At 36.5% G+C, this 24,167-nt stretch overlaps 1 protein-coding gene across 5 annotated transcripts in view; it reads left to right on the top strand.

The window, feature by feature from the left end:
* The window catches only part of GUCY1A1 (guanylate cyclase 1 soluble subunit alpha 1), a 56,665-nt gene extending 43,333 nt beyond the window's left edge, over positions 1-13,332 (top strand). For all 5 annotated transcript variants that reach the window (XM_004471648.4, XM_023592630.3, XM_071214372.1 and 2 more), the window contains 2 exons: positions 4,268-4,422; positions 12,548-13,332. In XM_004471648.4, the coding sequence (XP_004471705.1) occupies positions 4,268-4,422; positions 12,548-12,749 (357 nt within the window). In that variant the 3' untranslated portion in view covers positions 12,750-13,332. The remainder of the gene's footprint in view (positions 1-4,267; positions 4,423-12,547) is intronic.
* Positions 13,333-24,167: the final 10,835 nt, after the last annotated feature.

Raw genomic sequence — 24,167 nt, 5'->3', positions numbered from 1 at the left:
CAGGATTTAGTTGCAGAGAGCACAGTTTTTTCTAACTAGTTTAAGTAGGAAGAAATTTAGTATAGAGTATTAAATGGCTTACAGCCTCAGTGAGAGAGTTCTGGATACCATCCGTAAATTGAGCTTTCAAAAATGGCTCCCAAAGCCACACTTCAGAACCACTGCCTTTCCCACAGTCTGGAAGCTGGCCCTAGGACTCAGCTGCTACAGCCACAATCAGATAGCATGTTCAGAAAGTGACTGCCTCTGCTGCTGGCTAAAGAACAAACAGCACCTATTATAATTCAGATCTGAAGAATGGAGACCCTGCATCACAACAATTGCAGAAGATTCTATGCTGAGCATGGCAGGGGCTTCTGCCATTGTGCTTGTATTTTTAAGTGGCAGAAGTGCAGTCACGGCCGAAATCCTGCCTTTTAAATCTCATGCTAGTGCATTTGATTGACCAAACTGAAATGCATTTAGAAGCTGCAGGAACGTGTAGGAAATGTAAGTTTTAGTTTTTCAGCTTTGAAGGAAGAAGGTTACACTAGATTGGATGTTGCCTGCTAATGCAAGGATATTTTCCAGGGTACGTTACAAGGCAGAATTTCTGAATGAGCCATATCTCAGAATATCTTACTGGAGATGAGAACATACAGTTAATATGCTAGGTGTTGGTTTAATGGCCAGAATATGAGTTTACCTGCATTTATCGCACTTGTGGTGAATTTCCCATTTACTTTCTAATAACCAGTTCTCAGCTGATGACCTTCAGAAGTACATTTTTGAAGTAATATAGAATCCTATCTGGTATGCTATAACATATAGAGGGAAGAAAGGAAAATAATTAAACTATATTATTAGCCTTGGCTCTCTTTAACCTTAATGCACACCATGTGTCTAAGCCTTCACAAACTGTTTTCTAAGTCTACAGTCATCCCAGTTTTTACTGCTGTGTAACACACCTCCCTAAATTTAGTGTTAAAAAAACACATTTTTTATGCTATGGACTCTGTGCATCAGGAATTTGGATAAGGCATGGCAGGGGTACCTTCCATCTGTTCTCAAGTATTGGGTCCTCAGCTGGGAAGACTCAAATAACTGAGAGTGACTGGAATAATGGGATTAGAACTTTGGTACTGGTGGGTCCATTCCAATATGGTTATTCTCATACAAATCTGTTTCCTTGGAGGGGATGACTTGAAAGGCTGCGCTTTGCTGGAATAGTCAGACTCCAGCAGGGAGCAGACTTAGACCCCCACATCTCAATGGGAAGAGTGTCAACAATTGTAGCTGTTTTAAAGCTACCACAACACCTGAATATTCCAGACTGAATTTCCAAAATTGCCTTTTTTAGAGGAGAACTGTATATTTCTTTCATTACTTCATTTTTTGTGAGGGAACTCATAGCATCAAAGTAAACATTTTTTAAAAATCTAAATTATTAACAAGATGATTGGGTATTTGTCATGAAAATGGGTGTATTTGGGGTGGGGGTACTAGTGGCATCATTTTTGCTATTTGTAGAAGTATATTTTTAGATTTTAGCAATTGGAAGAATTATTTATAGCTAGTTTCAAACATATTTACCTAGGTCATAATAGTTTAGTTTTAACGACCAGTAAAGGGAGATGCTAAACATACCTTTACATGTGTATTGGTCTGCAGTCTCAGGAAATCTTTGATGGCCTTAGGTGCTAACTGTGGACCTTTGCAGAGGCAAAAATGGAGAGTATTTTTAGCAGACAGAGAAGCATTAATGTTTATGAAAAGGGAGCATAAAGTGACTTAAACATTTTCATTAATCCTTATAACAACATTTTGAAGAGGCATCGATAATTCACTGATGGACACGAGTATTCGGGTCTTTCCTACATCACAATTTGAAGTCATTTATATCTGGCTTCAAAGCCAGTCATTTTCTGCTATTTGCCTGGCTACCTCATGAAATGGAATTGAAGTGAAAAAACAGAAAATATTTCCTATTCTCTTTTCAAACTCTGTTTTTTCATGCTACATGTAAAAGTCCTCCATCTACTCACTTATTCCATATGCTGATTTCCTTACTAATATCCAATCACTCAGGCTTAGCAAATTGCAGTGGACTGTGATAGAAAACAGTGGATTGAAACTAACATTGAAAATCAGTAAGTGGTAAGTGAGCTTGGAAATAAACTTCCATGCCCATCCTTCTTATTCTCAGAATCCTGTGATGAAATGTGCTATGCCAAATGTTTCCCAAATAGAAACTGCCCCAGCAGGCTCTCATCCATGCATTTCCAGGGGAACAGTCAGAATTCTGTCTTTGCCTTTCATTATTTCACACACAAATCTGCTTCCAATGTTGCATTCAGGACATGATGTGCGTCTTGAACTTTGGATTATTCTCTTGTTCGTGAATTTGAAAAATGCCCTGATGAGTGAATTTTGGAAAGAGGAGTGAGACTCAAAACCAGAGAAGTTGAGGGCAGTATGGTGATAACAAAGGGGGCATTTGCTTTACATGCATTGTGTGGATTTTTACAAGGACAATATATTTATGTATTACTTGTGAAATTAAAAAAATTACAATGCTGCAATGAATTTATCATATAAAAAGCTATGGTAACTAATTTCAGAGGGAGAAATTGGTTTAATTGGAAGAGTGCCCAAAAAGAACTAGTACTTCTCAATCTAAATTTGCTAAAAATTATGGCTGATATTTGTGGGGAGAAAATATTTTTTTTTCTCTTTTGTTTTATTGTGCAGTTGTTATGTGTCTTAAAATCATTTTCTCCTACAGAAGAAAAAGCCATATGTAACAGATGTCCAAAATTTGCTGGTTAGAGTAAAACTGTGACCAAGATAGGACTTTAAAATTAATCCAACCCTAATTTTTTAGATTAGAAAATAGAGAGAAATAAAAAAAATCTAGAAAGTCAGACAACCAATTAGTAACTTAGTTTGCTTTAGAATGCAAATCTCCTGATTGATAATCTAGTGCTTTTGTTTGAATATTTTGCACAATTCATGATTTGTCTTCCCCCACTCCACCCTTTGATGGCTCCCTCATCTGTTTGTCTTGTTGTCACTCGCTGTATGCTTTTTTTTTTCCTTTAGGAGTTACCAGAAACTGGACCCGGGACCTTCCATGTGGGGCGCTTGAGCCAGAGCCACTCCCTGCTCATTTGTTTTTGCTTGTTGTCTGTTCATTATTTTTGCTTGTTGTCTGCTTGTTTTTGCTTGATGACTGCTCACTGTCTGCTCATTGTTTGTCTTCCTTAGGAGGCACCGGGAACCCAACCTGGAACCTCCCGTGTGGGAGGCAGGCACTCAACTGCTTGAGCCACAACTACTCTCGATTTGACATCTTAAAAGCAAATTATTTTAGAAAGTTTCTAGGAGATATCTGAAATTATCTGTAAAGCTTAGCAGAACTGGAATCATCTGGTTTCTAAATTTCAACATGGTTACTGAATACTCGCCCTTTGCTTAAAATGCATATAGTGCATATATATTCAACAAGTCAGCTAAATATATCACTTAAAAATAATGAACAGGGTGTCCGAGTATCATTTAAAATATTCCATTTTAATTTACTTCATTCTAGCTGTAATGTTAAGAATGTGTGCATCCTCTAAGTTTTCAGATCCCTTAGGAGATCCCATTTAGAATATTCTCTTTATGGTCCTTCAAATTGCTGATAACTTTCAGAATTCCTGAACTTTTACTCCAACACATCTCAAACTGTCTCTTATATCTAGAAGTGGCGGAGCACTTTTAATTTAGTGTATGTAGTCATTGTATTCTCATCCAGGCCTAAGCCACCCCAACTTTCTGCTTCCTCTGTCATTTTCTGTTTAAATATTACATTTCTTTCTCTCCAGTTCTTGGTTACTTGAATAGTGGTATGGTGTCTGACATGAAGTTCCTTTAAAGCAAAATACCTAGAAAACTACATCTATATCCCTATTTTGTTGCCTGTCTTTGTTGGTGTTTTGGGAATAAGCAAAAGATGTGCATGGAAATTTGTTACAGATATTGAAAATGGGTGAAATAAAAATGGTCTGTGTAATTACCCTGAGCACATAAGCAGAGAGGATTTAAGAGCTGTGATTACTGATTCTGCATTAATAATTTTTAAATTGGAAGTGAAAAGTACAGGAGAGTTGGTTGGAGGTTTTGAGGAAGTGAGCAGTAAGGTGATGAGAATAAATGGTCAATTAACTTAGGGCATTCAAACAACACTGATGGATGGAAAGTGTTTTACCATTGGCTGAGAACATTATTACATTTTGCTTTTCAGATGCGAATTGGACTGCATTCCGGATCTGTTTTTGCTGGAGTTGTTGGAGTTAAAATGCCCCGTTATTGTCTCTTTGGAAACAATGTCACCCTTGCAAACAAATTTGAGTCCTGCAGTATACCTCGGAAAATCAATGTCAGTCCAACCACTTACAGGTATTGACTGAAATAAGCACCTGGAATCTATTCTCTTTATTTATAAACAGTTGTCATTTTATTCATTGGTTTGTTTCATTCTCCATAATTTGTTGTTCTTGTTTAGATAATCTTATAAGAAAAAGAAAAGCCATAACTTCCATCACCCTCTCCTTAACTTTTCCTTAAATTACTCAATATCTTCATGAGATCTTCTCTCCTGGAATATTTCTAATCCTTGACAGACATTGTATCTTCCTTGATAATTCTTCTTTTAAAAGCATGTATTAATAATGTTCTCAGTGCCCCCAACAGAAAACAATTTGTCAGAAGAAAAACTAGCAGGTCATTAAACATTTTGCAAAGATTACAGAGTGTCAAGGACTAACAGTGAGTGTTAAAAGAGGGGCCACATGCTATCTAATATCACAGAAACTTCTATTTTAACTGTCTCCCTGAGTAAATAAATTCTACCATTTCACTATCACTTATCCATCCTTAAACCAGAAAATAAGCCAATCAGTGTTGGGGGGTGGGGTAGTAGAAATGTATCTGTTTTATAAATTACATGTTGTTTTAAAAGTCCGATTATAATAAAAATCCCTTAAATACAAAATAAATCAGTTTCCCATGATAACTCACTTATACCAAGCAAGTAACTCTTCTCAGAGAAACAACCATCTACATCTTTCTACTTAAAGCTCTGCTATGACAACCTTTCTTTTCCAATCTGGACTCAGTTGATAACCTCGTTTCAAATGTCACAGCAAGAAGAGATGAAGTCAAATGAGAGCTACCTCATCTTCATGCCACGGATTCCGTGAGCAGCATACTTCAGTACCCCTGCATTGACCTTCTCTTGTTACAGTAGGTTACCTGCTTCTGCCCCTGCAGGCATCCAGCCCTCTCTTTTTTCTCCAAATGCTGTTTCTTATCAACTGCTCAAAAAACTTTCCCCCTGAAAATAACCCCTTTCTCTCTGTGACCAATTTTTCTCTCTGATGGAATTATCATTACCTTCAAAATACAAACATATTTTAGCTTAAACCTCTTCAAACAAACAGAAAAACAACTTTTCCTGTGTACCAGTCCTCCTCCAGCTACCTTCCTATATTTCTGCCCTTTTTACAGCAAAACTCTGCTCCAGAGTTGTCCATATGCATTGTCTCTTCTTTTTCACCCTCATTCTCCTTTTGTGCCTCTCCAATCAGGGTTTGTCGCTTGTCCCTTTGTTCCACAGAAATGGTCCTTATCAGGGACACTTGTGTGCCTTACTTAAAATCAAGGTCAATTCTCTCTCAATATCTCAATCAGCATCTTACTAGCAATTGATATGCTAATCACTACCTCCTTTAAACATTTTCTTCTTTAGACTTTAGTGGCTTCATCCTCACCTGGTTTTCTCATTATCTCCCTTGATACAGCTGCTCAATATCTTTCACTGATACTTCTCCCCTACCAAACTTTTGGATGTTAGAGGGTTTCAAAGCTCTGTTCTCTTCTCTGTCTGATTATTTATGATCCTCACCTTTTTATATCTGTAGCCCATCTCCACAGAGCAACAGATCCTTGTTTCCTGTTCTTCAGTCCCATGAGATGACTAATTGGCATATTAAAATTAACATGATCAAATTAGAACCAGGGATTTCCCACATACTCGCCCTCATGAAACCCACTTCATGCCCAGGCCAGCTTCACCAGTCTCATTTAACGGCACCACTGTCTGCCCAGTCTACTCAGACCAAAGCCTTAGAGTGATCATTCCTTCCTCCCCTCACAGCCCACCATCTCAACCTATAAAAGATAACCCTGAATGCAACTTTTCTTATCTCCTTTAATGCTACAAGCCAAGACCCCATTATCTCTCTCACCCATAGGAACTAGCATCCTCCCTGCTTGCTTTCTTGGACACCTCTTTCCCGCAGTTCATCCTTTACACAGCAGCCGGATTGTCTTTATAAAAATGTAAATCGAATCTTATTTCTGCATTAAAAACCTCCCGGTGAATTCTTATTGCAAACCAGAAAAAAATTTAAACTTTGTACCATTGGCTAAAATGTCTGAACAGTATCCTGCCACCTCTGCCTTCTCATTTTCTTTATTCCCTGGGCACCTGCCACCCTGGCCCCCACCTTATTTGCAAGACTTGGCCAACCAAGCCCTGAGTCAATGATACTTGCTGTTCCTTCTGCTTTATAACACTTTCTCTTTGATCATCATATGTCTTCCTTATTCTCATGATTCAGCCTTTACTCAAATGCCACCTTGTACAAGAGATGTTTTTTAACCACTATACCTAGAGCAGCAACCTTGTCCTCACATTATCCTATTTTATCATCTTCTCAACTCATATCAGTATCTGGAATGGTCTTACCTGTTTATGAATTTACTGTCTTCTTGGCAGGATGTCAGCTTCATGTGGCTTGGGTCTTGCTGCTGTCTACCTTCTATATCCCTAGCTCCTTGATCAGGTTCTGGAACACAGTAGGAAAACAATAAATATTTATTGATTGACTATTGACTCTGTTATTAACATCAGAATTGGAAAAGTCCCTGGAGATCATTATAATGATAATTGATTGACAGTCTGATTAAGGATGACAGGTAGGGATAAAAATCAGTGCCCTCAGAGGACATGACTCTACCATCTTTGGTGGCATTGAGAAGATTCATTCTTTTGTATCCCCGGAGTCAGTTGCTAGTGCTTTCCTTGATACCTCTGCTGCCTTCCTACTGCACAGTGAGGCAGTAGGTGTGCACGGGCACAGTGAGGAGTCCTTGGGTGTATCAACCCTTGGAACAAAACCCTTACATACAAAAGGTCTCTTTCTGTTTCTTCTATTTTGATTCCTTTTAAGCAATATGAAACTAAACTCTTAGAAAAATATCCATTTGTTCCATATTGTAAAGTTTGGTGGTCTTGTGAAATGAAAGGAGACATCAATATTAACTACTTTTTACTGTCATAATATAATTCAGTATCTCACATCTTCCAGCAGAGGATCATGACATTTTGATACACATTTCCATCAACAGGACAAGGCTCAAGATTTAAATTGTTAGATTCTCTATATTGGTATTATTACCAGAAATAAAGGTACAGATTTTTACTGCAGAGATAGTTTTATGTTTGGCTTTTCAGGAAAATAATGTGTTTCTGATTATAATCATAACACATAAATATTTTAGAAAATTTGCAAAATCAGAAAATGTATATTAAATAATAATTTATAATCGCACTTTACAGATATTGTAACTTAACATTTTTGTGCACTGCATGTATATTTAGATGTATGTGCCTACATGTAAATGACAGTGAAAATTTATATCATTATGTATTAAACTTGGATGCATTTGCTAAAGTCATTTCTGCTTTTTATAGACAAATAGTGTATGGTATAGCTTAATTTATCTTGATTGATTGACATGAGTAATACTTATTCTTACATAGGAAATATTTATGTCTCATCTAAAAGGCAAACCATGGATAATGTGCTTTATTTATGTGAGAAATAAATACCTAACATGAAAGAATTTTAATAATATTTTAAAATGCTTTCTCTTAGAATAATTTCATTTTTTCATATAATAGGAAAACTTAAAGGGAAATAGATATTTTGAATGTCAATCAAACAGCCAAGATTTGTGAAATTTAATTAATGATTGCATGACAAAATAGGGATATAATTTTACTTTACTCAAAATTCAAGAAAAACAATATACTCTGTTAGAAATTTTGCAAATGTGAAAGTTGATTATTTATTCAGAGTGGTTTGTTGGTAATATACTAGTTGAAAACTGAATTCTGGGGTGATATTTAATTCTGGGGTGAAATAATCTGTTTAATATTAAAAATGGATTGTTCGATATATTTATGAAATGTATGTAAATTTAAGACACACACAGAAATCTTGTACGGTACAAAAAATATTTACCTTCAAACTTCTGGTTCCAAATTCCAATCAGTTAATGTACTAGTTTAATGAAAATGATTTATTCCTTTCTGTTAAATATTAGGAGAAATTTTGTTTTTATTTCAGGGGATAATTTTCTGTATTTTTGTTTGGCTTTTACTGAAGCTAGGAAAGCTAAGAGTGACTAGATTACATGTTGCTAGAGTTTCAGGTGAGTGGATTAATGACAGAGATTTATGTGGGTGATTTCAGTATCTAAAGGAAAGAAATGGCAGATGCAGGGTATAAAGGAAAGCTGCCCAGGCTGGTCTGGGTAACTCAACCAGGATCTTCCATTTGCAGATCAGAGGTCTGAGAACATAGTGAAAGAGAAGTAGGACATGAATTCTAAATGACAGAGAGCAAAAAAGGAAAATGGGAGTGATGATGCAAAAAACAGTTGATGTGGTGGGGGGAATGGTATCTGGTCAAGAGAGGGAAGAGAAACTATTTCCACCATGCGAGGACGTCTTGACTGTTGCTGACTTTCTTCAGTCTTAATGCTGTCCAGTGATTTTATTATTCCAGTCTGATTTTTTAATAAATTCTGATACTTTTAAATATGTTTTAATGAACTCTGAGTCCATGACACCCCACTTGTGTTTGCAAGTTTTACAAAAAAGTGTAGGAGGTCGAAGGGTGGGGTACATAGGAATCAACCGACATTTTCGATGTAACATTATGTAATCTAAAGCTTCTTTTAAAATAAAATTAAATTGAATTACATATTTTTAAAAAGAAAAAAAAAAACATAGGATTTATAATCAGAAGATATGCCTTAGAGTCCCAAATGCAGCACTTACTAGATGTGTGATCTTGAGCAAGCTACTTAATAAATTTAGATGATAGTTTTAGAGCCACTTGTACATGCTATTTCAATATAAATTTTAAATATAATGTTGTGATTCTAATCACCATATTTAATAAGGAATGCTGGGTAGATATAAATAGAAAAAAAAATTTATTTTTTTCAGTCATTGTACTTTTTTGTTGCTGCATTTTTTAATTTTCAGTTTTTTCTTATTTTTAAAGAAGTTTTAGACTACCTAAATGTTTCATCAGAAATATAGGGGATTCCCATATACCCCACCTCTCTCCTTCCCACACTTTCTCCCATTAACAACATCTTTCATAAGTGTGGTACATGTTAACAATAAATGAACACATATTGAAGCATTGCTGCTAAACATGGTCTATAGTTTACATTATGGTTTACACTTTGCATTGCCCAATCTTACAGGCTTTGACAAAATAGATAATGGATTATATCCATCATTGCAATGTCACGCAGAACAATTCCAATGTCCCAAAAAATGCCCCATGATACACCTATTCCTTCCTCTCCCTCCCTTCAGAATCTCTGGTGACCACTGTCTTTATATCAGTGTTACAAGTTCTTCCATTTCTAGAATAATAATAAGTCTACTTTAGTCCATAGTTACATTCCTCACTTATGTTTGTTTGTTCCCTAATCTTGAGGATTTGGGGATAGTGGTGGCCACTCTGCTTCCGATTGAGAGGGGCCTTAGATCCCATGGAGCAGGTGGATGGAACTGTTTTGCTCGAAGTTGTAGATACCTTCTGGTTTGGGGGATGGGCATTGTCCATTGTCCGTCACCATCCTTTTGTTAGTTGTCCTGGGTGGGTCTCATGAACTGGAGAGTAGGTGTTGGCTGCAACTCTGCTTAGATTCAGGGCTCAACTTGCATATGAACAGCTGGAAGGTTTAAGTCTCTGGGACATATATTTAACAGGTATAGTGGTATATTTTTTATTTATAAATCATTTATGGTTTTATATATAAATCTTTATATGTACTTTTAAAATATTTCAAACATATAGGGAAAAACTTTTAAAAATACATTTAGCTAATACTAGTATTTATATTAGCTGTCAACATTTTTCCACATTTATTTCAAATCCTTGTTTACTAAAAGAAATAAAATATTATAGATATCTCTAAGGTCTCTTAGTCTCCCTGTTTGAAACGCTAGACCCTGTACCCCTTTAAGTTGGTACGAGCAGCTGAAAACATTTGCTCCCTGCAGATAGGTAGGCTTCCAAACAAGAAGACAAGAATGTAGTGAGTAGAGTATGGTCAGCGACTTCTCCAAATTCACTAGTAAGATATGTCATGTATGCTTCTCAGGAAGGAAAATGGGAGTCCAGCTGAGTACATCTTATTTAGGTCCCTCCAAACATAAAAGTAAAACCAAAGAAAAATACTTCTTGTCCATATCCTTTTGTGACTTGCCTTGATTCTACTAAATATTGTGCTTTTGAGATTTATTTCCTTGATGAGTCATATAAATCTGGTACATTTTAAAAATTATTCCTAATCTAGTGAATGTTGGTAAATTGGTTTAGGGGATGGAGGTAGAAGAGTCCCTGATTCTTAACATTTGCTGATGGGTATAAATGCTCCCACCATGGCCAGTTGTGCTAACTGATGGTTTCTCTGGCTTGCAAGATTCCTAAATGTTTAACAGTCACCTCTGACAAGCCTTTACAAGCCAGATCCAACACATCACTATATGTGTGTGTGATATAATATGTATTCTAATGTATGAATAAACCACAGTCTTTCTTCTATTAATGGTTAGAGTGTATCAAGTTGTCATTATCATAAAAACTGATTCAATAAATATTCTTAAACATATGTCTTTAGATAAAATACTTTTTTAGAAGTGGTATTCCCAAATCCTAGGGTATATGAATTTTCAATTGTACTAGACTTCAATTAGCTGTCCAAATTGGTTTTGCCAATTTTCATTTGGCTAACTGTGTATGAAGGTTTCTGTTCCCCAAAGTTCAACATTATCATTTAATGTTACCAATATTATTGGTATGGGGTGATATCTAATTGGTGTTAAATTGATTTTATTTAATCAGTTTATTTAATCTTGCTATATGTAGTATGATCATCATCTTTTTAAAGACTAGAATCCTAATATCTTTGCTAACACTCAAACCCAGTTCTATTAGATATTGATGCTTATTGTTTTAATGCTATGAATTCTATAACTTTTCATTGTATATTACTAAACACTGTACATTACTAAACAGGTTTTAAAAATCATAAGCACTCAAAAATATTTACAAATTCGTGACTAAAGCATCCTTTTCACTAATTTTATGTTGCACGTTAGATATTTATTGATGCACTGGTAATAATTAGTTAATAGAATCCTCACATGTGTTCTCCTCAAGGTCAGTCATTCTTGGGGCATAGATTTTGACTCAGTTAGGTTTCTGCAGTACCTATATGTATCACAGAACCAAACTCTAGTTGCATTCATTCTGTTTTATTTAGAATGACATCAGACGCTGGTGAGTAGAAGGCTATGGTCTGGTTGGGCAGATCAGAGATTTTATGTAGAAGCTGGTTTAGTCTATAACTATTTGACATTTCTCATCAATGGCTTGTATAATAATATAGAGAGACTGCTTATTAAGTTTGCATTTAACAGAAATCTAGGGAAGAAGAGCCAGTAACTTAATCAGTAGGTGGGATTTAGCATAATAATAAGCTAAGTAGCAAATAATAATATTTGCCCAAACTGATGAATTTAAGAAGAAAGAACATTGCAAATACAAGATAATACGTGGACAGTTGTACAATTAAGTCTCATTTGAGTCCTACAAACCTGGAATTCATATTAATTCTATTGAAAGATCCAAATTTATTCTCACATTGTTTATATCTCATAAGGAATTGTTGACACTTTTTTCACAACTTATTGCACATGATTACTTCTCAGTAATATTTACCAAATGGATGCATCAATAAATGAACACCATTGTTATTTCTTTCAATGGATGAAACCTTTATTCCATAACATTACATTTATATGTTGTTGTTTTTGTTTTTTACTACTATTAGACCTTTGGCTTCTTTTAATTTATTTTCAGTATTGTGGATTACAGTTATATAGCTTATATTTTTGTAAAAATAATTTGTTTTGATTGATTTTTCCTAATATATATGAAATAAATATTTAGCAGAATTTTCCTGTAGTTGTGATTTGAATTTTCTCTATACTTCTTTTGTAAAGATGTTTGTTAATGTCATTAGAATTATCATTTGACTAATCCTAATATTCTCAGGAATATTCATTTAGTTATGGTGTCTTCTTTTTTTGGGTGCAAAAACTTTTGTGTCATTATTAAATTTTAATATTTAATTTTTTCAGATTACTTAAAGACTGTCCGGGGTTTGTGTTTACTCCTCGATCAAGGGAGGAACTTCCACCAAACTTCCCCAGCGAAATTCCTGGAATCTGTCATTTTCTGGACGCTTATCTACAAGGAGCAAGTTCAAAGCCCTGGTTCCAAAAGAGAGATGATGAAGATGGCAATGCTGATTTTTTAGGAAAAGCATCAGGAATAGATTAACGAAATGATAAATCTTTGGGGTTTGATTCCTTTGAGGATATATGGAACCTCTGAAAGCACGTTAAGATTACAGATGGTTAAAGAACAGTGCTAAAATTTAGAGCTAAGTCAAGATCTGCTTTTTCTCCCACTTAATATGACGAAACTGAGTCCCCCCTCTACATGATAAAAGTGTATTCCCTTTAATATTTCAATTCTTCTGTTAAAAAAAAGCCTCAAAAAGTGACTTTTTCAGGCACTTTCTGTAATATAACAATCACTTATCATCTGTACCCAGAATCCAACACAGCACGTACATCTAGTCATTGTAGCGAACTGTGCAAAGTGAGGCATCACCTGCAGTCTTGTGCCCTAGTGGAATGCCGTGGTTATTAACATGTATCTGTGATAGCGTTGCCTTAAAAAAGCTTTTTAAATAGAAATCATAGTCTTTGATACCATAGGCTCTTTCAACTCTGCATTTTATTATGGAATTTTCTCATTGTAACTGTTAGCATATGTAACAACTGTAGACATATTATTTTCTCTGTGTCTCTGTGGCAGTTTTTCTTTTTCAAAATAAACCATTATGGGTTAAATGCAATTTGAATATAAAATGGATTTTCTATAAATATTAAACATTATTTTGAGTTCTTGAAGTTAAAAATGTTCTCCATAACAAGTTTCATAACAATAAATATCTCCTTTTGTTTGACATTTATTCTACACAGGCTAAAGGCTATTTTAATTCATATTAGCAATTTAATTCATTTTAATATCACAGTAGCAAAATATGCAGGACAAAAGAGGCTGGTAAGCCATAGTAAAGTGCAAGAACATCATTCTAATTTAATTTAACCAGAAGCAGCATGGGAGTAATGTAAGTATCCAGGGAGCCTACCGTAAAGTACAGCAGTAAAACATCCACATACCCACTCAGCAGTAATTTGGACCTTCTTCAGCAGAAATCCTCCATTGCCATGCTGAGCCTTCCAAGAAGGAAATCTAAGCTCAGAAGCGGGAAATAAGACTTGCTCTTCTGCTGCAAACTTATTTTTCTTAAGTATTGGTGCTGAATCTTTCTACACACACACACCAGTGTATGTGTATGTGTATGTACTACGAATCACCATTTTTCTCTCAAGTACACATCTTTGAATTTTTTGTTTCACTTGAAATATCACAATAATAATTGTAAAGAACTTGTTGATATTTATGAAAAATGGTGTGATTTCATCAAAATTTCTAAACATTAATCTGGAATTGAACACTTAGTTTTAATGATGTCAGTCTAAGTTCTCTAGTGAACTAAAGAAGCTGAAGAATTTGGTCTGGGATAAGGATTTTATTTATTTATTTTTTAGGTATGGGGGGCTGACCCAGACCTGATACGTGGGCCACATCAACTCCTCTGTTTTGTTTTGTTTTTTCATTTGTTTTGCTTGCTGTTTGTTTTTGTTTTTTTTAGGAGGCACCAGAAACGAAACCTGGGACCTCCCATATGGGAAGGAGATGCTTAAATGCTTGAGCCACATCTGCTCTCAAGGATTTGATTTTAAAAGGAGCTCAACCCAAAGCAAGAACAAGATGAACATTATCGTTTTTAAAGCAAGATTAGCAGAGCCACGTGTACCCAGAATTCTTATTTGGGTTTCTGAGAAATCACTCCATTGAAAAGTTCTTTAGCTGGCTCCATTAGTCTCATGCTAGTCTATGGTGACCTCAGGAATTGAAAGTCATTACCGATAGGCCTCTGGTATCCCAAGGGTACTGTTATAGTTTATATATATAGATCTAGTGATTACTATTTACTAAATGATGTATTCTAATATCCTGAAGGATCGACTTTGTCTCATTAAATACCTTAAGGAAGATAATAGGCTTTAGGTAAGTAGTCACAATTATATGAAGTTAATGAAGGCATTTAAAGGGAGAATAAAAAATACAATTTTCTTTCTATAATTGAACCCATAATACCGAGAAAGTCATGGAAAATTAAAGGAAATTTAAAAAACAAGATTAAATTGTCTTCTTTAAGCAGATACCAATTGGGCAAAACTTTGTACCCAAAGTTTGTAAGCTAATTAGAATTCAAAAAATATTCCCCATACACACACACACACACACACAGAAAATGGAGTAAAATGTAAACAGTAGTGGTAAAGACTGAGGGAATTCCTTGTATTAATCCTGCAATTTTTCTATAAATTTAACATTTTGTCTAACTAAAATGTTACCAAAAAGTATAAAAATGAAATTATGTATGATAGGTTCCCCAAACCAGCCTACGAAAGCCTATTATTAAGTAATGTTCTAGAATCTAAATAAGATGAGCATAAAACAGTTTCATGATAATGTGCATTTGAAGTCCACAATATGGTTTCTAAAAAACTGAGGAATCTCTTTTCTTTCAATCTTATCCACTTTGGAGGGCAGAAGTTATGGATACATTTTCAGACCCAGACCGCTGATGGAAGCCAGGGTGGATATTTGGGAGGGTAGGTTGTCAAGGGAAGTAAGAGACCAAAATGGAAGCTCTGAGGTTAGGAGCTGACTTGAGGATGGAGAAGAGAATGTCAGGGTGGCCTATGACAAGGTTGGGGTTAAAGACAGAGTATTTTTGCCAGTTTATCATTTAAAAACAGATGTGGAGTCCTAGGGCTACTTCATCAGCCTGTTTCTCCTGAGGCCCCCAGGAGCTGCTCCTTCTATTCTAGTTGTATTATTTCTATTCATGTCTCCTTGTCCCTTTGAACCAATGCATGAATTAAGTTAGCTATTCAGATACATTTCTCAAGCAAGCACAGAGCATATATTGACATTTTCTAAAGATTTTTGCAGCAATGCAAAGTGTGAACCTAAATATTCATTTCCATTTATGATTCATCAACATTTATTGCATGCCTACTATGAACCAGGGACAATGCGGTATTTTTTTAAATAAAGTATAGCCCATTCTATCAAGAAAGAAAAGTGATGGCCAAACATAAGATAGTTAATTATAAAATTCCCTGGTTGCACAATAAGGAACTAAGCACTTGGAGCAGTCTCTTGGTCTTAAGTAACCCAAGCAGGGAGAGAAAAAGACATGATCTAGGCAAGTAAACTAACACATAAGGAAAAGAGGTCTTGGAGGTACATAGTATATTCTGGACAGCCAGGGGCTGGGATGAGCTGGCAGTGAGGAGAATAAGTTCAGCAATACCATTTGGATAGAAATCATTAAATGTACTGTTTTTCACGTTAAGATGTGTGATTATTATTCCTATCACCATCATTATTATTATTAATGCCCATGGAACCTCTTACCCAAAATTCATCTTACCCAAAAATAAGGAATCAGAACAGAAAAAAAAAGGACCTATTCACTTCTCTTTCACACTATTTTAAAATCAGCAGAGAAGGGAGATGTCAAATGTTAAAGCAAGAGAATGGTATAATCAGATGTGTGTTTTAGAAACAGCTCAAATAACAGTGGATATTTACTTCCAGAGATGACCAAATTAACATTCTTCCATATCTCAGACGATACATATTTAGATCCTGGGTGTTTTGCCATAACTGTGAACAGAAGTCAGGAATGTCTGTATCTTTAGTTTGCCAAAGGCTGCCAGAGCAATATGCCAGAAATGGGTTGGCTTTTATAATGGGAATTTATTAGATTAAAAGCTTACAGTTCTGAGGCTGTGAAAACATCCAAATCAAGGCATCATTAAGAGATGCTGTCTCATCAAGTTGCAGCTGTGGGCAATAAGGCCCATGGTGGCATCACCTAAAGATGCTTTCTCTCTGAGCTCAGCTGTGGACAAATAGGTACATGGTAGGATATACTGGCAGCTCTGCTCATCTCTCTTGGCTTCTGTGAGGTTTTCCTGTATCTCTGAGAGACTTTTCTTCCTCCATTTGTAAAGGACTCCAGCAAGAGGGCCAAGATCCACCTTGGTCATGCCTCACTGAAGTAATCCAACCAAAGTCTCCCACACCCACAGGAAAGGACCAACTCCAAAAACATGGTCTTTTCTGGGATCCGCAAAAAGACCCGACTGTCACAGCCTGATATTGGAACTTTATATCACTCTTAAGGTCCATAGTCCTTCAGATCCTTTTCTGGGGAATGAAGAAGAACTGCTTCAGTGTTTAAACTCAATTTTCTTCCCAAATGCCTTCTCTGTAATAATGCCATTCACACCTGCAGATCTTGCCCAAAGCCTGTCGTATGTTTGGGTTAGAAGTAAGCACAAGGCAAAGCAGAGTGTTCTAGGGTGGGCCTAGAAAATTAAAGCAATGACTGAAGGGGCATGTCTATTCAAAATAATGTCTGGGAGATACTCATAGACTCTGAGCTCATACAGCTGGGAAACTGCCTAAATGGAGGTTTACATGCAAAGCATGATTGTAAATTTGGGGCCATATATTGCTATAAAGCCATTTTCAAGTTCCTGTTAAAGCAACTTTTAATAGTCCCACAGAGAATGGGTAAATGCATTACTGCAAGAGTAGTTTTCAGCACATACATTTGAATTAGATTAATCATTAATAAGTGAGAAGGACTACCTTTGACACCTATTAGTTGGGGTGGCTTGACAGATCATTGCCTTTCACTACGCAATAAAATAAAACACAAGGAGTTTGTGTTGTCCAATGGTGCCCTTCGGTGCTATTTCACTCTTTAAATAGCATATTTGGAAAGTTAAATAAGACAGACTTGAAGAGTACAGAGGTGGGGGCACGTGAGGTATGTCCAAGGTGAGAAGGCAGCCATGAGAGGGGGTCTGGACCAGAGACATTGCAATCCCTGGAAAGATGGGCATACCATGTCCTCCCAAACAGGAACTCGGCATTGCAAAGAGGATGGGGAGGGCAACCCTCTTGTCTAAACACAGGCTGAGAAGGAGGCCAGCTTGCCTTTTTAAGTAGAGAACACCTAAATGTAATTATTTTTTATTTTATTTTTTACACTTTTTTATTAAAGTTAATAGCTCACAAAGAACATTACATTAAAAAACATAAAAAACATAAGAGGTTCCCATATACCCCACTCCCCACCCCCTCACCCCATCATTTTTGTAAATTGTAATTTTTTGAAGATACATACATTACACAAAAAAATGTTACATTAAGAAATATAAGAGGTTCCCCTATACCCCCCAGCCCCCACCCCACTCCTCCCACACCAGCAACCTCCTCCATCATTGCGGCACACTCATCGCACTTGCTGAACACATTTTGGAGCACTGCTGCACCACATAGATAATAGTTTACCCTGTGGTTCATACTCTCCCCCAGTACATTCAGCAGGTTAAGGCAGGATATATAAAGTCCAACAACTGACCCTGCAATATCATTTAGGACAACTCAAAGTCCCAAAAATGCCCCCACATCACATCTTTTCTTCCCTCTTCCTACCCTCAGCAACTACTGTGGCTACTTTCTCCACCTCAGTGCTACAATTTCTTCTATTACTAGTCACGATAGTTTTATAGTGAAATATCAGTAGTCCATTCTAATCCATATTTTATTCCTCCATTCTGTGGACCCTGGAATGGTGATGTCCACTCCACCTGTAGATCAAGAGAGGGCTTAGATTCCACGTGGATGATGCATGCAATTCCTCTGCTTGCTGTTGTTGGCACTCTTGATTCCCTGGTGTGGTAGTTGACCATCTTCACCTCCCGTTTTGCTGTCCTGCATAAGTCCAATGAACCAGAGAGTAGGAACTGCAACTCTGCTAGGCTCAGGGTCCAGCTGGCACATGGGCAGTCCAGAGATTCGAGTCCCCTGAGTATGGACCATCCCTAGTGCCAAACCACAGGTTCAGTGAAAGTGACAAGAGGCATGTGTAGGAAGGTCACACTGAATCCAGGGCAAATTCTAAAGTAGGGCCCTCTGACATGGCACAAACTCCAAATCCATTTGCCGTGACCATATACCTTGTGGATCTCCATAGCCTTCACGAAAACCAGCACCTAGGGTTGTATCTACTTTGGCTCTCTCTGGGGTCCTCCTGAAGTGTGCGTGAGCGTGACCCCTCTGAAGAACCCCCGACTCTTTTTGGAAGATTCTTAGCCATATGAACCCATTTGTCTTTGCCATTTCCCCCTTTTATTCAAGGTCAAAAAGCAGTTTTTAACACTTGATCCAATATGTAGGCCTGAGATATTCTCCTGGTCTGAGTTGACCCTTTTATTCAAGGTCTCTTTCTAGTTGCATCACCAGTTAATGATTGATAGTAATTCCTCAGTGCTAGGGAGGCTCATCTCCAGGAGTCATGTCCCATGCTGGGGGGAAGGTAATGCATTTACAAGCTGAGTTTGGCTTAGAGAGAGTGGCCACATTAGAGTGACATGGAGTCTCTCAGGAAGTAACTCTTAGGCACCCTGCAGCTCTAGGCCTAGTTCATATTTCAGGCACACAGGCTCATAAGCATAGTCGTCAGTATCAAGGGCTCACTATTGGACCATCCTTCCTTGTTGGTCTTTGCCATTGCACTTGGGGGATTATTGTTGTTTCATTGGGGAATGTGATGCAGCTCCCCTGGGTAGGAACTGTAACTGCTATGAAAATACCCAACATCTATCAGAACATTTTTATGTCCCCTATATACTTGCCCTGGAGAACTCCCCCTCACTCATGTGCTTCCTATCAATAACACCCCACACCAGTGTTCCTCCCCTGCCATAGTTGGACCTCTCTGTGATCCAAAACTTCTTAAACAATGAAGCCTAACATATTGCCAAATTCAATGAATAGGAAATTGAAACAAAGTGATGGGTTTAAAGTTTAGAAATAGAATACATAATAATTTAGAAATACTAAAACAAAGTAAAAATAAATTGGTGTATTAACAAAATGAAAAATATTGTAAAGCTTTGTTTCAAACATTTTGCCTTTCATCACTGTAATACGTGTTGCCCTGTATGTGCAGTGTCAAGGCACTTTCTTTCATTTCTTCCTCAGTGTCTACATCCTTTCTTTTTATTTCTAATTTTTAATTTTGACTTCAAAAAAGTTTTAGATCACAGTAATTCACGTACACAATATAGAGGACTCCCATATATCCAACAACAAACTCTTTTCGTCTTTCCCAATCAATGATCTTTCTACATGTTTATGTTACATTTCCTGCAGCTGATATACAGATTTTGAAACATAGCTATCAAACATGGTTCAATTTCTGGATTTTAAATAAAGTGTGCCTACGTTTTAAATGTTTCTTTTCTTATATTGCAAATATGTACACACTTGGTATTCTTTTTTAAACCACTTTACACATTTTATATTTAATTGGCATCTATATTTCTCTTGAAGCAACTTGGCTCTTAATCTATTGACACTTACATCTGTTTTGACTACCCCAAAAAATCCACACACTAGTTCATTCTGAACTTTTCCCTTAACTTTTATTTGTGCACATTTTTTCCCAAACATGGTACCTGTAAAAAAAAAGGAGCAAGTGTTCATAAATGCACGGTTTCCAATTTAAAAAATAAGCAAAAGGGGAAAAGAGGAAAAAGAAATGGCCTAAAAGACTTCTTCATTATCATCGCCAATTATTTTCCATCACAATAAATCTTGTTTCAGGAAAATATTAATTTTTTAGATTTAAACATTAGAGTGAAAACCAGAGCAAACGTTAAATGGCAAACCTGAGACTTCAGATTTTATGGTTGAGGTTTTTAGATAAAGTTGTGTTGCCTTTGAATCTTTTGAATTTTTTAAAGTATTTGATGTTAGAATATTATTTGCAAATAAGCCTTACAGATACTGAACAAAATTACGTGGCAGAAAATGACTTTGCAAATGCCCAGAACTTAAAGTATCTGCTAAGGTATTTGTTTAGTCTGAAATGCTGCCAAACACATATGTACTGGGGCAAGATCTATGAGGTAGTTTCAGAGAAAACGAAAACAAAACAAAGCAAAACAAAAATGCCATTACAGAATTTAGACAGTCTGATGTGTTAAATAGTATACACCTAGAAACAAAGGAGCAAAACAAAAGCCCTTTGGAAAGTTGTGGTGGCAGTGGTTATAGAATTCTGTGCATTTAGAAATAAATGAGTGATTTCCTGTGATGCAGGGATTTGCATCATCCAAGTTTCTGTTTAATCACAATGGACTGCCTTGTTCCCAAATAAATTATATCATGCAAAATCAAAATGAATAAATGTATTTGTTTTTGGAAATTTACTATTCCTTCATCTCTTCCACATATAAATTAGAGATGCCCTGAAAATCTTATGACAGGACACAACAGTCACAGATTTCAAGCAGTATTCTCTCAACTTTTGGATTTCTGCACTCCATTTGGCATAACTACAATGTATAGATTCTGATTTATAAATATATTTGCAGCTCTCAGTCTATACCCTACACATTAATAAACCTTATTTTATTTTAACTGATCACAAATATAGATATTCTTTTAATTTCTTCACTTATTCCAGTGAATCACCTTTACATTTCACTTCAGTAATTGCTACAGCTGAATAGTGGGTCTTCACTTTCATTGGATCACATATCACTTTAGGAACTGTATAAAAGTTATAGACCATCTCCCCTCAAAAATGTGTACATGCCTATACACTCCAAGACATTTATACCCTCAGACATTTGGGAACTTTGTGGACTACATTCCTAGATCACCCTAGAAGTTACCTTAGACTTTCAAATAAATTATTTTCTAAAGGGGAAAACACTAAATAATGTATGAAATGAACAGAGAATAAACAACTGGAAGAAGTCTATGACATTTGGTTTAGATGAAACCACTTTTGATTTTTGAGGAATGAAAGAATATGTGGGTCTAATGTGTGGAATGACTTATGGAGCTTGACATAAAAACTACTGAACTTTTATTTACAGCAAGTATTTAATATATCACAATATTATTTTTCCAACTTTGGGCAAATGTGCATAACTATAGGTATTCTAATTTTTTTTCTAATATGGTGACTTCTAAATTTTTTTTCATCTCTCTAAAAGGAGGACAGCCATTCTTGGTAATCATAGCACTCCTTTTATTACTACTTTCGCAGTTGCTTTAAATAACATGTTTATTTCTTAGTCCCACTTTTGGCAAGGGTGCAAAGTCTATCGAAAGGTTACCAGGTGTCTGAGAAGCTTTTTAGATATTGCTGCCACATAACTAGAGTAATTAAAGTTTTTGAATAAAAACTCTCTTAAAATTTAAAATGAGCTCTGTTTAAAAAGAAAAAATGGAACACTGAATCAAATAAGTTACAAAAGTGTATTTGTTCTGACACAAGTCTCACTGCTATAGATAATGGAAAGTTGAACAAAATGGTATGGAAATACAGGAAAAATAACTACTATGTTAGGCTTTTGCTATGTACAGATCAGTATATTTTAAATCTTTCTTCAAAAAGTTATCACTAAATAAGGCACTAATACAACCAAAATGCATTTCTTTAGGTACCTAAAAATATTTCCAAAAAAAACTCATGTTCAAATCAAATGTAAAAAAATTTATAAGGAAAAGAAATAAATTTTAAAACAAAATTGTATTCAGTTTAACCAAGTGCAATAATAGTGTTTGTAGCACAAGCTCTGGAGTCAATTTATTTCACTTGCAATCCGTTGAAAGAACATTTTCCATCAGTATCTCAAAATTTTTATAGAAAAGAGGTGACAACTGCCTTTGCTCCACACCTTCTTTTCAAAGATATTTGTATAGCAAACAGTTCTGGAAAACAGAGGTAGTATCCTCCTCTAGAACAAAAGGTAATCATTCTTACTGTCCCATTTTAAAGTGTCCCTCAGGAACAAAGGTCAGACATGTTTACTGCCCATTATAAAAGATTTGGATTCCCTAAACTCAGGTATCCACCCCTGTAACACATCCCATTGCATGTGCAGATGTCTCATGGCCTTCTTCGCATCTTCCTATGGGAATTGGGGCCTAAGCATCCAGTGCAAGATAATGCTGATGCTCCATGTCTGGTACTACAGCTGTGAGTAATAAAGTCTTTTGCCACTATCCAAGGAGACTTGTGTCTTCTGCCAGCATTCATGAAACTGTAGCTTGGCTTACAAGTAAAGTAAAATCTCAGGCCCTTCACAGCTATTGACACTTTTGGCAAAGAGGATCGGGACCTGATAGAGATGTGGCTGTCTGAAAGAGGAAGGATGAGGTCATCGTGGGAGAAAATTTCATGGAAATTAGTAGCTAACATGGTGACCAAATGCTTTGTTGAACAAGTCAATGAAATGTCCTCCACTTTATTGCCTGGTGATGAAGAAGAATTGAAGATGTCAAGTAACTGAAAGTAGGTTCAAAGACAGTGGCCTGAACAGTGCCTTGGTAGTTGTTAACTCTCCTCTGGGCAATCAGGCTTTCTCACCAGTTGGGCTATCAGCTTCAAGTCGATGCCCTGTGACAACCAGTACAGGAAAATATCCTGGGTTAGAGGAAGGTTGTGATTCTTTTAAGACAACAGTTTCAGAGATGTTCACTTGCATTGAAGACAAAAGGAGAGAAATTTGTGTGCGCTGTGGGGGAAAAAAAAAAAAGGCAAATTATGAGAACACTGGCTGGGACACTGGAGAGATGAGGGGCATTAGGCACATGCTTAACAATTTAGAAGAATGGCAGCAGTTGAGCAGTCCTAAGGGTGACGTCTTACAGTCTATCATGCCACCCTTAGATTCTTTCAAGACCACAATCGACGATTTCAGAATTTTTTGCAGTAGGTCCTGCCTGCAATAAGGGAACTTTGACACTCTTGGGGAGATTTCCTTGAGACAGACAAACCCCCATGGGAAAGCTGAGACATTAGTATTTGCATACTTGATGCCTACCTTAGGTGGCTAATACTGATGAAATTGGCTTACTGGAGAATGAGAGACTGACCTAAGCACTATACATTTTTGGGGTCAGATCCACATCTCTGGAAATATCCCCTAGCCCTTATGTTGAAATTGGGTGAGAACTTAAGAAATGTTTTCTTCACAATGGGAGAGCAAATATCCCTGATTAAGATGGATCGATTAAAGAAAATGTTGCTGCTGGGCAGTACAATACTATGTCAGCCAAAAGATGCAAACCTGATGCCCCTGGCTGAAAGACAAATTTGCTGTGGCTGTTGAGAAAATAGATACCCAAAGCCAAAAAAGATGGTATTAGAACGATGACTTTGCCACCTGCTCTAGAGTGAAGCACAGGCTAAAAACACTGGAAGGTCATTTGGTTGAGCCTGATGCTGCCACCATGCTGCCCTGAACAGAAAGTAAATGCTCCTTGGTTACTGGCATAGAATCACTCTCTCTCACTTTGCCCCTTGAAACATCCCTCTTCTCCATTTGACTCTGCTGCTTTAAGGAAAAAGATGAAAGAGGAAATCAAGATCTTCCTGTCCCAATGGAAATCAAAGGGCAAAAGCACCTGTCCAGGTACGTGTGTTGTCCAGGGGGAGGAATT

This window comes from Dasypus novemcinctus, chromosome 1 (genome assembly GCF_030445035.2).
Source record: "Dasypus novemcinctus isolate mDasNov1 chromosome 1, mDasNov1.1.hap2, whole genome shotgun sequence".
Classification (NCBI taxonomy): Eukaryota; Metazoa; Chordata; class Mammalia; order Cingulata; family Dasypodidae; genus Dasypus; species Dasypus novemcinctus.
Note: the sequence above shows the minus strand (reverse complement) of the source record. Positions and strands in the feature narration are given on the sequence as shown.